The sequence below is a fragment of the Anguilla rostrata genome, chromosome 2 (assembly GCF_018555375.3).
Source record: "Anguilla rostrata isolate EN2019 chromosome 2, ASM1855537v3, whole genome shotgun sequence".
Lineage (NCBI taxonomy): Eukaryota > Metazoa > Chordata > Actinopteri > Anguilliformes > Anguillidae > Anguilla > Anguilla rostrata.
Genome location: NC_057934.1, coordinates 25,112,490 through 25,127,737, shown reverse-complemented (window position 1 = coordinate 25,127,737; position 15,248 = coordinate 25,112,490). Strand labels below are relative to the sequence as shown.

The window sequence follows — 15,248 nt, the reverse complement described above, 5'->3', positions numbered from 1 at the left end:
CCCACTACTAGGGAGAGTACCAACAATACTGAATTTCCTTCATTGTAGACAGCTTGTCTTATCGTGGATTGATGAACATCCAGGCCTTTACAAATGCTTTTGTAGCTTTTTCCATGTTTTTGCATCTTCTTCTAAGGTCCTCTGAAAATAGTTTGTTCAGGGCATGGTTCACATGAACAGATGTTTTCTGAGAAGAGCAGACTTGGTCAATAACCGAACTATGCCTTTTTTTATAGGGCAGGGCACCTTCAACCCACACCTCCAATCTCATCGCATTGATTGGAACACCTGACTCCAATTAGGTTTTGGATAAGTCATTAGCCTAGAGCAGTGGTGTCAAACTCGTGCCATGGAGGGCCGTGTGTATGCAGGTTTTCATTCCAACCAATTAATGCTGCCTTAATTGAGTCCAATTACTCATTCAGCCATATGCGTTTAACTGCATTGAAGTACAGAATATAATAAAATTTTTATTTTGACAATGCGGGTCACCATAGACGTCGGGTCACCATTGTGCACAAACCTGCATCCCTAATTCAGCAAATAATTTAACTAATTATATAATCAAGATCTGAGGCTGGAATGAAAACCTGCATACACACGGCCCTTCATGGCACGAGTTTGACACCACTGGCCTAGAGGTTCACATACTTTTCCCAACTTAGACTGTGCATTCAGTATTGACATTGTGGTAGTCTATTATTGTGACTTAGATGAATATCAGACCACATTTAATGAGTAATTAAAGCAGAAATCCAGGTAATTGCAAAGGGTTCCGAAACTTTTTCTGGCAACTGCACATGTGTGGTCATAGGAGTGGATCAAAAGCAGAAATGCATTTTCACAGCATCCCAGCTGTGTGAAAACAGGAGGAAAGGGAGACAGAGGAACACACACAAAGTTGAGACTAGCCAGCAGCCAGAATTAATAGGAATATTTATTTTATTTTAAAATGAGGCTAAATTTAGCCACAAAGTAACACTGATTAGCAATAACCATAACAATCAACCAGTATAGCCAGCAATTTCAGTTGAATTCTTCTTTTTGCTCTAGGTCAGCTGTCACTGAGAACCCACCCCCATGTGAACAGGGGGCCAAAAATAACTTGACTGAGACTGAAAAAAACATTGTAAATTCAAGGAAAAAAATGTGAAAATTAGATTTGTTATCAAATATAATATTTGAATACAAAATGATTTTTAACACAGTTTGATGGGCAATCTTTTAAAACAAAGTAACACCTTTGTTTTAAGAAAAAAAAAAAAGATTAAAAAAATTAGCAATTATTAAATACTAGCCTACCAATCAATATTTCTTCAATATGAATTCTTAATAGCACTATTCTAACGCAGTATTTGACTTTGATTTCATGATCTATAAAAGTGGTTCCCATACCTCTCCTCGGGTATCCCCTGCCAGAAGTATTTGATGGGTTCCACCTCAACCGCAAGCACTAATCTAGGGCTAGATTAGTTGTATCAAGCGTGCTTGAGGTGGAACACATAAAATACCTGGATCCAGCTGGGAATACCCAAGGAAAGGTTTCGGAACCTCTGATTTAGAATAAAGAATTTCTGTTGACATCATCAATGTTAAATTAAACTGAATTGTATCATAGCTTAACTGAATTGTTTAGGAGTTAAAATTTAACTGAATCAGAGCTAAATTGAATCAGAGCTGAATTGGATCAAATTGTATTGAATCATTACATTCAACTATCTTTCTTGTATCAGTCATATTGTAGATCATGGTCTTATTCCAGTTGCCTATTTATTTTACCTCTTAGATCCTTCACTCGCTCCTTAGCTCCACCCATTGTAGGATGCAAGGAAAGGACACGAGGATGGAAGAATCAAAGAAACATGTATTAAGCAAGTGGAATGTCCTTGTTCAGTCAAGCATCACTTTGAAACTATGTCAATACAGACGTGGCAGATGGGGAGAGGTGGATCTGCAGGTTGATTATTTATACAGGTCACATATTCAGAAAAAAAGAATGCACTCGTGTTTTCTTGCTCAAGCATCCTTCAGGAGCCTCCTCCTTCATGGAGTATTCAACGGGTTGGAATGTCCTTAAAGATGGCGGACCTTGATCTATTTCTGGGTCAGGCAAGGACCGAGGAGACAAGGACGGATAAAATATGCAATTGGAATGAGCCCTGTGTATCAAGATGCGTATCGAATCTTCTGAGAGGAAAAGATTCACACCAACAGTCTATGTCTACAGAGGCAGCCTATATGCTTTGAATGTACCATCATATCCAGTATAATTTATTTAATAATTATATTATTACAATAAACTTCAACATAACAACTATTATTAGACAATCATGAAATTATCATGGTATGAATTCATTCTATAAGAATGTTATCTAATGCTTATAATCTTTAGATCTAATGCTATATCTTTTCAAGATCTGCATCCAAGTAGTGAACCTAAGCTTCACATACCAGCACACATCAATAAGACTACTGAGACAGTAAGTCTCTGTATACACCAGTTACTTGAACAAATGACCAACTCAGAAACAGGATACAGGGATGAACCAAGCCTCTCAGTGCAAGTTGCAGTTTATTTTTCACAATATTTACAAAAAAAGACAACAGGAGAAATTACAGCTTTATACAATTCTTTTTTCTTCTATTTTTTTGAAGTTCTGAAACTGACCAGTGTTACAAAATACTTAAAATGTTATTCCTCCGCAGTATAACCTCAGCTCTTCGAAAATTTTGGCAAGTCATCATATATTCCCTGTGGGGGGTTTGAGTGTCCAAGAAAGGAGCCATATTCACAAAGCTTTGTCCCCTGAGTTATTTAAGATGATTTTTTTTTAAATCATAGGATACTCATGAAGCTACTGCAAGCTGACAGAAACAGCAAGCAATGCCAAAGTGGCTTTGACAATGTCATCAGTAGCTTTTGTAAAGTAGGAGGGTTCAAACATAAGCTACAGATCTTTAAATAACTCCTGAGGTAACTCTTTGTGAATTATGGCTGGGGTGATGTGCAATGTAATGATTGTGGTTGCCACTGATGCACAAATAACTTGTTACAGTGTATATACAGTGCCCTCCGGATTAGTTGGCACCCAAATTATCGAGAAATCTAACCTTTGATTGAGGTAAAATTATTGAAAGAAAAAATGTCTTCATCAAGAAATAGTGTTCTTCTCAGAAACACAAGACAATTATTGCACCCCCCCCCCCCCGAGAAATTCTTATGAACAATTTTAATATTGCCATTTATATTTTATATTTTAATTTACTTTAAAGCTCATCTCAAATTCCGAACTTCCTTTGTCATTCATCAGCATAGGGTCTGAGAACTTTTTGAAATGAAAATGTTGATCATAAATCATAAATCAAGCAATAGCTATTAAAAACAACCAAAAACCTGAAAATGCCAACCTTCAAGGATCAAATAATTGCTAATGTTGGTTGTATCTTGTGGTCACCCAAGTCTTCAAACTTGTAATTTCATGCCACCTCCATGCCAACAAGCTATTTGGCTTGCCAGAAGAAAGCTTCTACTGTCATGAAATGTAAGCGTTGGGAGTTTGCTGATCATCATTGGAACTTTAATTCACCTTCCTTAATTAATCAACTTTGGATTCTGCATGGAGGAATGGTATTAGATCTCTTGCTATATGTTCTTCCACCTTATATCAATAATAGTGTGTCAATAATTGTGATACATCCTTTTAAGATACTGAATTTACTTTCTCTGAACAATAAATCACAATAATGTTATACAATTATACAATTGGTAAGCACAGAAAATATTTGATAAACAATGAAGTGAATTTTAATCCGCATTTTGCATTCATATGAAATGAGGGTGGAAATGATTGACACACAAACGCACATATGCAGTGTGTAAGTATTTGGAAAGTATTTTTTGTCATTTTGGCTCTGCACATCAGATTTGATATGCAAGTGTGGACTGTCAGCTTTAATGTACGGGTACTTACATTCACATCGGGTGAACCATGTAGGAGTTGCCACCCTTTTTATACACAATCACCCCAAAAGTAATTGGACAATTGGCTGCTCAGCTGTTTCTTGGCCAGCAGCGTGTTAGTCACTTGGACATGCACAAGAAAGCTAATAAAAGGTCGAGTTGATTTTTGGTGTGGAATTTGCAATTGGAGTCTGCTGCTGTTGTCTCTCAACATGAGGACCAGAGAAGTGTCAATGCAAGTAAAAAAGGTCATTATTGGATGTAAAAATCTGAATAAATCGATCAGAGACATATTCAAAACATTGGGCGTGTCAAAATCAACTGCAAGAAAGCACTGTTGGGCTCAGCAATTGCAAACAGCCTGGTAGACCACGGAAGACGACTCTACGGATGACCGAAGAATGCCTTAAATTGTGAAAAAATATCCCCTTTTAAACTGTCAAAGACAGCAAGCACACGCTCCAGGATGTAACCATAGATATATCAAAGTCTAAAATAAAGAGAATACTACACTAACATAACCTTAGAGTGTCCACTGCCCATCTTCCGCCGTGGTCTGAAGACTCATCTCTTCAGACTATACCTGGACTAACTACCACCACTCTGTACATTTCATTCTAAATCAACCCCCCCCCCCCAGCACTTTTTGGTAATTTATATTTGCCCTAATACTGTAGCTTATTCTTCTGCCTAGTTGGCTTTGCGGAGGTTAGGTCAGAATAGTGTTCACTGTGTGAACTAAACTGTGTTCTTGGCCAGAAATAGCTGTACAAAATAAGTATTGTATCTTATTGAACCTGTGTTTTGTAGTTGTCCATGAACATGAAATGCACTTTTTGTATGTCGCTTTGGATAAAAGCGTCTGCCAAATAAATGTAATGTAATGTAAATATAGAAACCACTGGTAAGCTTCAAGAACTGAACAAGCAGTTTAGAGTTTGCTAAAAAGTACATTAGAAAACTAGTTCTGAAACAAACTCTTATGGACAAATAAGTGAGTATCAACCTGTACCAAAGTGATGGAATGGGAAAAGTGTGGAGAAAGAAAGGAATTGCTCATGATCCAAAGCACACACCTCCCCCCCCCCCATCTTGGAAACATGGTGGAGGTAGTGTTATGGTTTGGGCATGCATGGGTGCCACTGGAACTGGCTCACGTGTCTTCATTGATGATGTGACTGCTTAAGTGTTCAGAAACATTTGCTCACATCAACTAAATGCTCAAAGCTCATTGAATGGTGCTTCACCTTGCAACAGGACCATGACAACAACCAAACACACAGCCAAAGCAACCAAATCATTTTTCAGGGCCAAAAAGTGAAATGTTCTTGTCTGGCAAAGTCCACCATCTGACCTGAATTCAATTAAACATGTATTTCACTTGCTGAAGACAAGAGTGAAGGCAAAAATATTCTCCACACAAACAGGAACTGAAAATAGCTGCAGTACAGGCCTGATAGAGCATCACAAGGGAATATACCCAGGGTCTGGTGATAGTTGACGGACTTCAGGAAGTCATCAAAAGCAAATAATCTTAAATGACAACTTTATTTAAGATTATGTTCATTTGTCCAATTACTTTTGGTCACCTAAAATGGGGGGGGGTAATTCCTATATGGTTCACCGGATGTGGATGTAAATGCCCTTTTGTTTAATTTGGAATCCAATGTGCTAGAGTGCAGAATCAAAACATCAAAAATTGTGTCTGTGTACAAGTACTTGCAGATTGCACTGTGTGTGTGTGTGTGTGTGTGCACGCACAAGTGCGTGCATACGTGTATATGCGCATGTGACTATTATATGTGGCTATATGAATGTTGCCTATTTAACTTCTGCTCTGCTGATTTTGAACATGAGGTACTTAATTGGTGCTAGGTACAGAAAGGCAGTATACACCAAAGCCACCAATAATTAAATCCAGGTCTTATCTTTGGTTGGCCACAAGGTAGAGCTAGCTTTGTCAAATCAAGAAATTATGGCAGAGGTTGGTCTCAAAATGAGGGTCCAATCCAGGGCAGCTTTCAGTACATCTGATTAATTGCTTTTTCAGGGATTTGTTATTCTCCAAAACGCAGATAATTCTCCCTCATAATCTTTACAAGGTATCACGTAACATAATTGCTGGTTCTTACTGTGAGCTATATGCATTAATTCCCATTGAACAATACCCCTTTCTCTTTCAGTTAAAGAGGTCTGGAATAGCTATTCAGATTTGTTTTTGTCTGTTAAGTATTTTTGCAATCAGGGTTTGTTTGTGTTGAAGTGTAATGTGGGGCGACATAGCTCAGGAGGTAAGACCGATTGTCTGGCAGTCGGAGGGTTGCCGGTTCAAACCCCGCCCTGGGCATGTCGAAGTGTCCTTGAGCAAGACACCTAACTGCTCTGGCGAATGAGAGGCATCAATTGTAAAGCGCTTTGGATAAAAGCGCTATATAAATGCAGTCCATTTACCATTTACCAAGTGTGTAGGTCACGCTCTATTACAAGGTGGACTTTAGCAATGTATCTCTGAACTGTATAGCCACTGCATTCACTTAATAGTTCACCACACAGAATAATCATGCTAACCCTACATCTAGATGTATGTACAATGAATGTACCAGGTGCTCCTGGTGGCCAACCAAGGACTAAAACTAATGTTTACATATATGTGGCTAAAATGGTTTCCCATGATTTTCTCTGGCCCTTTGGCAGTTGAGGCTATGAACAGTCTCCAATGCCTAGAGGCTCGGTATTATGGACTTTAGAGGTGGCATAGCTGGTTCTCTTCCAGACAGTGATTCCACTGGGCAGTAGATGTTGTGGATTGCTAGACTCCATCAATGCTCCATGCAAAAGCGCTTCACATTACAAGCTGGCTGGGTGTGAGCTACCCCTCTGTACATCACTGCTCGGCAGGGACCAAGCGGTCAGCGATCAAAGTGGTCAGCACTGAAACTGTTTGTGTTTCTTTACCAGCCTTAAAGTTGTGACTGAAGCAAGGAAACACTAACAGTACACACACACACACATACACACACACACAAATTTAATTGATATTGGACTGAGCCCCTAGAAAAGGACATTCCCTTTTCAAAAGAAGATGCAAGAATGACTAAATATCAATGCTAGCTATGCGATGGTGCAGTCTGAGCAACCTCTGTAGGCATTTTAAAATAAAAGCTCTATTAATATCATAAAAGCATCTGGAAGACTTACTAACAGAAAAGCAGCCTGTTTTGAAATTACACAGACCATATGCATTTTCTAATTTTCACAATAAACATACCTTCAAAATTCAATTTTCCTAATACAGGGTTGCCAATTTTGAGATCTAATATTTTGCAGCGAGCTAATACATAATTAAAGAAATTATGTATTAGCTCGCAGCACAATATTGTTTTTAGTTGCAGTCTTTTTTTTGGTCTGAGATGTGTTTAGAAAGTGTAAGAACACGAGACAGGGCCTGAAAACGTGTGTCTCACCAAAAGCGTGACAGTTAGCAACCCTGCTTAATGTAACCGCAAATAGGACATGACTTCCTTGAACTGTTCATAACCTTTTGTAACTCGGAGATCACAATTTAAGAAAGGCGAGATATCCCATAAAAAGACTGAAAGATTAAAAAAATAATTTGAATCAGTGGAATTGTTTTGCTATGCTCTTGAGTGCTGAATGGCCAAAATGGTCAGACGTCCATAACGAAGGATTTGGAACGGCAGATCATATTCTCACACGTGCTACAATGGACCTTGCCCATTCTTTCAGGGGACCAATATTCACACAGTTAGCTGCCCATTTAACCAAATTTAGTGAGAGAGAACTCAACCCGGGACTCTGTAATAGAGGGGGTATATAGAAGGACACGCTATCACAGGGCTGGTTACAAGATGCAGGGTGCAAATGGGGATGGCGATGGGGAAAAGCGTAGCTGGAATAATTTTTAGATAGTTGCTGTGACTACTGCACCATCAACAAATGTGAGCACTGCTCGATTGAACACATCAGTGACAACTGCTAACCACAAACCAAATTAGTCTGGTAGCAAAACAACTAATCTAAAATGTACCCATCCATAATAATGACCAAATTAGGAAGTCATCAGGTTTTTTTTTTTTTAATAAAACCAAGTTCGTTATAATACAACTGTCAACTCAACTTTTGGCTATCTTACCTAGCAAGCTGATTGACTAGCATTTCGTTGTAAAGCAAGCTAGCTAGCAGTTCACTACTTATATTTTGCAATCTAGCTAGCAGGCCAAAATGATCTGCAATATGCTACTTCATGACTTTTGGAGGGATCATTCAATTTTATTATGAATTATAATAGTGTCAAGGATTTAATAAAATGTAACAAATAATACATACATTGTAGTGGAAAGAGTCAATCAACTTTTTAAAAGTGACATTTTGCATCAATATCACACCACCCTATTTACATGGAGATCAGTGGCTTTACCCAACAATTCACTGTGGTGCTTGTCAGGCTCAAGCGAGAGGTGTTGTGTATTGAATGAAACTTCTGATGCACTACAGGATGAGTGACATCACCAGTTCCATTGGGAAAAGAACAGTTGTGTACTCTTCTATCAATCTAGTCCCTCCCCAAAAAAGATGGTAACCGCATGTGATTCATCAGCAGGCTGCTCCCCAGGTGCTGGCAGCTATCGACATCAGAGAAGCGTGTGGTACTTTCGTCGCATTACAAGAGCATACACAATATCTGTTTGAGTAGAAAGAGCACGGGTCAACCCTGAAAGTTCCCAGATGGAAACAACCCTGAACATTGACTGAGTAAAACAAAACTGGGGCAAAGACTGACCAGTGGTCTGTCTGTGTCACATATCAACGAAGCAACTTGTCTTGATTTCCATGTGTCTTCCATCATGGTCGTTAAGAGTCTTTTCTCCCACAATGCCGTTCTGATGGGACTCATCTCGTTGGCACAATATTATTAAAAAGGTTCGGTAAGGCTGGAGCGACGGCAGGCCGGTGTGGCCCTGCTGCAGTCGTCAGATCTTGCTGTTCTCCAGGTGCGAGTCGATGTGTTTGATCAGGGCGTCATCGGGGTAGCCGATTGGGAAGATAAGTTGACATAGGGGGCAGCTCCTGATGTCATTTTCCTCTGTTTCCATCCACAGCTGAAACCAATGAAATGCTGCTTTTAACATTGGATATATGAAGTCTGTTAATTTTCCATAGGAATGCAGTCCCTGATAGAGGGCACATTGAACTCTTGAGCAGCATTATTACATTAACATGAAGGGAATGATTTACTGGGACCTTTAGCACAGGCAAAACCTTTTAGCACACACAATACTAATAATACAACTAAGGATTGGTGCAAAACAAATACCATGGCCAATCACAAGGCATGTTATTGGTTTTGCATGTGCTAAATGGTTTTAGTAAATCACACCCAAAGTCCTCAATAGGTGTGCATTTAATTACAGTAAACACAAAATCCACAAAAGATATGCATTTAAGATAAATCTATCCATCTATCATTTCATATATGGTCACAGCAAACTATGGCAGACAATATTTTAATTATTTAATGATGGGACAAGGGAAACGTGAACAGACACCCCTTACAAGTTAGTGTGAATTTTGTCATCTGTGCAGTCATACCTATCATTCAACAACAAAAACCCCAACATTAAACACTGTTCCATTACTCAGGCCCACCTGGGTACAGACTGGATTGAAAATGAGCTTGGCTGTACTCACATTGATGGACGGCCAGGACTGAGCGTGGTCAGCGTGCAGGTAGCCGGGTGGGTGGCAGCTGAGGGTGCTGGGCCCAACCGGGATGGGGAAGGCGGAGCAAGAGGCAGGACCCCGTATGATGGAGGCGGTGGCGGCCGAGGACACCCCCAGCGTGCGCGGCGGGCTGGTCGGGTGGGGGCAGGCCCACTCCTCCTCGTCCTCAGAGGACTGCGGCGGCTGCAGGGGTGCCGGGGGGACGGGCGGGGGCTCGAAGCGCAGGTGGGGCACCTCCGAGAGGGGGAAGGGCAGCTCGCGGGCGTGCCGGGGACTCCCAACCAGGCTGCCCCCCGCGCCCCCCTGTGCCCCCGGCGGGGACTCCCCGCGTTGCTGCTTCAGGTATCCCTCCCCGTATGGACGGGGTTTGGGCAGGGTGGAGACGGGGTCCAGCGTGAAGCGGGGCGGCCGCTGGTAGGCGGAGGGGTCGGCCACCTCGGAGTAACTGCGTCGGCCCTGGAAGCTGGCCCGCAGGTGGTGGCTGGCGGGGCGGCAGGAGTAGGAGGCAGGGCCATCGCTCATCTCTGGCAGGGGCGAGTGGCGGTGCATGTCCGGGGAGAGGCGCTGCAGCACTGGGGAGCGGCGCTGGGGGACGGGAGAGTGCCTCTGGGGGATGGGAGAATGCCGCTGTGGGACCGGCGAGTGGCGCTGGTGGGAGTGATGCTGGACTGTGGAGACAGCGGTGACGTGTCAGCACATGGGCTTAGACAAGATCTCCTCTCTGGCATCATACAGATAATAATCACCTCACCCAGGCTGATTTCAGGTTGATTATTTTTTAATCTGAGCATGTAAAAAAGCAGACTAATCAGTTGAAAGCTAAACATTTTGTAAAGTGCCCTACAGCGGGAACATGATCTTTTGGGGGAAACCAACCGGTTAAACTGAATTTGGCGCAATACCTACCTCAATATTTCAAGATTTGATAGGAATTTGAAAAATAATACAACCTAACACTAACTTAATGTCCTGTTGGCAAGCTAGTCAGATCGAAGAAAAGTGGCTTGTAGTATTCTGGATAGTGGAAACAAGGTGGATACAGTGGAGTTGGAAAGCTAATTGTAAGACGTGAATATGTGGATACAGTAGGTACATCATGAGTAAGCAAGCTAGGATTGCTGTAATTTTTTGATATATCTTCTCACCAAAATTAAATATACAGTGGGGTGCAAAAATGTGGGCACGCCTGGTCAAAATGCCTTTTACAATTAATATCTAAGTGGAGAGAAGCTAACCTGATCTCTAAATGGTACAAAGTTAAACGTGACACATTCCTTCTTTCTTTTAAAGCAAGATTACTTTTTTCACCACTGTAGGTGGGAGCTTATTTACTCAACCTTTGCCAAATCGGATGACCAGTTCAGGCCAGAGGGGTAAAGAGAATGAAGCAAAATGTAGTTTATTTACTTTCTGTGCCTTGGCACTCAATACGTGATATATTGGGGAAAATAAATAGAATAACTTACAGTAATACATCTTAAAAATGAAAATTTTCCCCCCAATCTACTCATAATAAGAAACGAAAAAATGGTAAATAGAGTACCAAAATTCAATCCGGGAAGTTTTATTTCGCCTTAAAAGTTGCACTGGGTGGACTGCAGTGTTCCTTCATTTTCAAGAGCTCAGCACTGTATTAAGATGGTTTTCCAAATTACCGCACTAATGTCAATTAAGCTGCAGGTCAAGTATATGCAAACTTAATTGCGGCGTATGATTGGAGTTGCGTAGCAGCTAATGTGCAGAAAATCTCCCGCTAGTCCCACAATACTTTGGAAATGTGAGACCAGCATTGATGTTACTCTTGTTTAGCAGTGAATTCCGCTTTGCTATTCTCCCATGAATACCATTTTTGCCAAGTCTCTTTCCTATTGTGGAGTCATGAACGCTGACTTTAGCAGAGGCTACAAAGGTGTGCAGTTCTGTGGATGTTCTCCTGGGATCTTTTGTGACTTCCAGTAGTTGTCACTGTGCCCTTGGAGAAATTTTGGCAGCCTGGCCACTATTCCAAACAAATGTTCTCAATTTGGAGATAATGGCTCTCACTGTGATTCAGTGGAGTCCCAGAGCCCTACAAATTGCTTTGTAACCCTTTCCAGACAGTTATTTTTCAACAACATTTTTTCTCATCTCTAATGCAATTTCCTTTAATCGTGACATAGTGTGCTTGTAGAAATTTTGTGGTGACTACTCTTCTTCTTCTTCTTTGGTTTTAATGATGGTTGGCAAACTAAAATTAGTATATTACCGCCACCTACTGTATGCATTGCTATCTGGTTTAATTCTCTCAAAAAATAAATAACAACAGCCCAACCCTCCCATATCTGACTCGCAATTCTTCACTATTTCTCTATATCCCTGGCGTCTGACTCCCTCCAAACCCTTTCGCCATAATTCTCTGTATTTCGTCCCCCTTCACATCCGTTATTCCCAAAATCTCTTTCGCTGCGTCCACCACCATCTTGATCCTCTCTGATTTTGTTTCTATTTCACTAGCACAATTGATCACCAACGCTATAAATGCCAAGAATCTTCTTCTATCCATATACATAATTTCTCTGTCACATCTCACTTGATCTTTTGCCTCTGTTTCAGTTCTATTCTGTTCCTTCCTCACAGTTCCCGTTTCTGACCTCACTCTCTTCGTTGCTTCTGCATATGTTATTTTGTTCTGCACTCGTGTTCTTTCTATCTCACTTTCCCTCTTCTTTCACACTGCTTTGCCCTCACTTCATGATTTCCCCCACAGTGAAAACATATTGTCTGGTCTTTAGACAGCCTACAATCCTCATCTGAACACCCATCTTTCCCACACCTTCTACACCTGTGATCCCTTTTCCTACAAACTGCTGCCACGTGTCCATAGTCCTGACACCAATAACACCTCAGTGGAACCCTCTCATATGCCCTCACCCTGTAACTAACGTAATCTGAATAAATCCTCTCCGGTAGTTCTCCCTCAAATTCTAGCAGAACCACTTTTTTGTTAATTCCCCTCCCTATAACTTTTCATTTGCCTTGCCTTTGCTTCCCATCCAGACCCGGGCTTCACATCCACCTTCATTCCTACTACATATTTCTCATCCTTATTTTCATTTTCAATTTCTTTTTTCCTTTTCTTATTTCCTCCTTCTACCATTTCGCACTCCATTTTGTCCCTCCAGCAAAGAGCGACCGAGTCTTGTTATCGACTCACTAACTTCGCAGTAAGTATAGAACTCCCTGGTCGCAGAGCTCTGTGAGGCCATGCTTTTCTTCTCTTGACCTCCGTGGTGACTACTCTGATGGTAAGTTTCAATATGAGAGGGGTTTAGATTCAACAAGAATGACTGCAATCAAGCCTGGTTGTGTTTAATCAGCTGAATCTAATTAAAAATTAAATTTGGTTAATTGGGTTGATTGAGTATTTAAGGGGGCCTGTTTCATATGGGTGATATGGATGTTTGATAGATTTTTTCATTAAATTAATGAAATAATTTTAAAAGTCTAAATCATTGAGGAAATCAGGAATGGGGTAAATACTTTTTCACAACACTGTATTGTGCACTCAGTTGTCCAACTGGGGTTGAGACTACAAACTGTTTTTGTTGCCCCTGGTACTCGATGTGATGCCTCTGTTAAACGCATCCGTTCAGTGAGCGAAGGGAAGTGTCTGTCAGCTCCGTGAATGATTCACATGACACTGACATTTTTTTTAGTGTGGTGCTTTTTCCTCTTGCATGGTTTCTGATGCATGGAAGAAACTGATTTATGTAAAGTGGCTTCTTTCGATGTAAAGAAACAGGTAAGGACACAATGCCCTTAAACTTAATTGGTGACCTTTAATTTCTATTCACAGAATTTCTGGACTGAGCAGTCATATTTACTGTCATATGTATTTGGTCAATACAATAATTCAGATGTATTTTAACATGCTTTTTTGCAATTATTTTACTACAAATAGAGATTCATATAAAAAGATTAGTATAAGATGAGTATGGTCCTCATCTAGAGATTGAAATCTCATAAATGTACAAATTAATGTTAGAATCAGTATAATTATTGTAATGCATTTGAAAATATAATAATTGATGACGCATTCTAAATGCACAGTAGTGGTGCTGACTGTGACCTGAAAATGGTGTGTGCTCTGCCGAGTTTTAAAACACTGACGCCCATTAAAGATGGCCTTACAGCTTTTGTGAACAGTCATGCACTTAACAGGAACTTCATATACAATGCAGCTGCTTTTTTTTTTTTTGCAAACGCACAAATGACTTTAAATGGACTGCTAAAAAACTGCCCAGTGAAGTGTTTTTTTTCTCCTCCACTACTCAGTGGTTTCACACTAAACACAAAGGTCTGCGCTGAATTTGATTGGAAGCCATTCCATTTCTTTACTCTCACATCTAAAACTGGCAAATGTCTCTTTCTAAGAAAAGAGAAAATAAAAATACAGTCAAAAGGCCTTTTTAACATATCCCAGAGACAACAATCATATAGATTGAGCATACAGTATGCTGTGCTTCCTGAAATCAGAAGATAGCGATCAGTAATTTAGAGAAAAAAGACCTCTGCATCTACGAATCAGCAGCTTCTGGTTCTGCATTTTGCTGTTTCCAATTTCAAAGGGGAAACATTGTTTGTGGTTGTGTGGTTGAGTAGGCAAGTGTTAAGAGATAGGGGGTGTGTTGTTTATGCTCTCTGGCTTCAAACAGAAACTATGAGTACATGCAGCCTAATATTGTACCTTGGTTTTCTGTGTGCATCCTGCAAAACCGGTCACATGAACATGCAAAGCACAAACTAAAGTCACGATGTGGTGATATATTCAAACAAAGAATTACCAACCCATGCGCTCAAAGAAGTTTTTAACAAACTAGGCTATATAACAAATGAATGGTGCGTTGGCTTCTCATAGATAAGCATAGAAACGAAAGACGGGGGCCCGCACTCTTAATGAATAGATATAGATTATGAATGTCTACGCAACAAAATTCCTTAAAACCCGCATCAATGAACACAAAAGCGCAATTAGAAGGGAAGATGTGAATTTGCCAGTTGCAAGACACTTTTTAGAACATAAACATACAGTACAAACGCTGAGAAAATCCAAATGAGCAGAAGGGGCGGAGATTTAAATAAACATATCCTAAGGAGAGAGGCGTATTGGCAATTTACATTAGATACAAGGTGTTCGGGGATGAATGAGGATTTTGAATTATCGTGTTTTTTATAGATCCCCTCATTGTCTTTGGCCTGCAGGGGTTTGCATGGCCCAACTTCTGAACCATCATTAATTAAACACTGTTTTCGTGGATCCTACACTTCATTCCATGTATCTGTTTTTGAATCTATTTTGTATCCCTTTCAAAACAATATGGTTGTTGCTGCAACCTGTGTTTTTCTTATTTTTCTTATTAGCCTTACTAGCCTTATTGTCATACACATTGGCCTAAGACAGGTTTTGGTCATTATTGATTATATGATTATATAATTATTCAATCATTTAGAAGCTAATTTACATAAATAATTGGCTATTATGATGTCTTGTTTATTCTGGTTTTAT

General features: G+C 40.3%; 1 protein-coding gene across 2 annotated transcripts in view; it reads right to left on the bottom strand.

Annotated features, from left to right (window-relative positions):
• Positions 1 to 2,553: 2,553 nt before the first annotated feature.
• Positions 2,554 to 15,248, bottom strand: part of tbkbp1 (TBK1 binding protein 1) — a 110,233-nt gene continuing 97,538 nt past the window's right edge. For both annotated transcript variants that reach the window (XM_064321369.1, XM_064321370.1), the window contains exons 9-10: positions 9,671 to 10,371; positions 2,554 to 9,081 (exon numbers count right to left, since the gene is read on the bottom strand). In XM_064321369.1, coding sequence (XP_064177439.1) covers positions 8,953 to 9,081; positions 9,671 to 10,371 — 830 coding nt within the window. In that variant the 3' untranslated portion in view covers positions 2,554 to 8,952. The remainder of the gene's footprint in view (positions 9,082 to 9,670; positions 10,372 to 15,248) is intronic.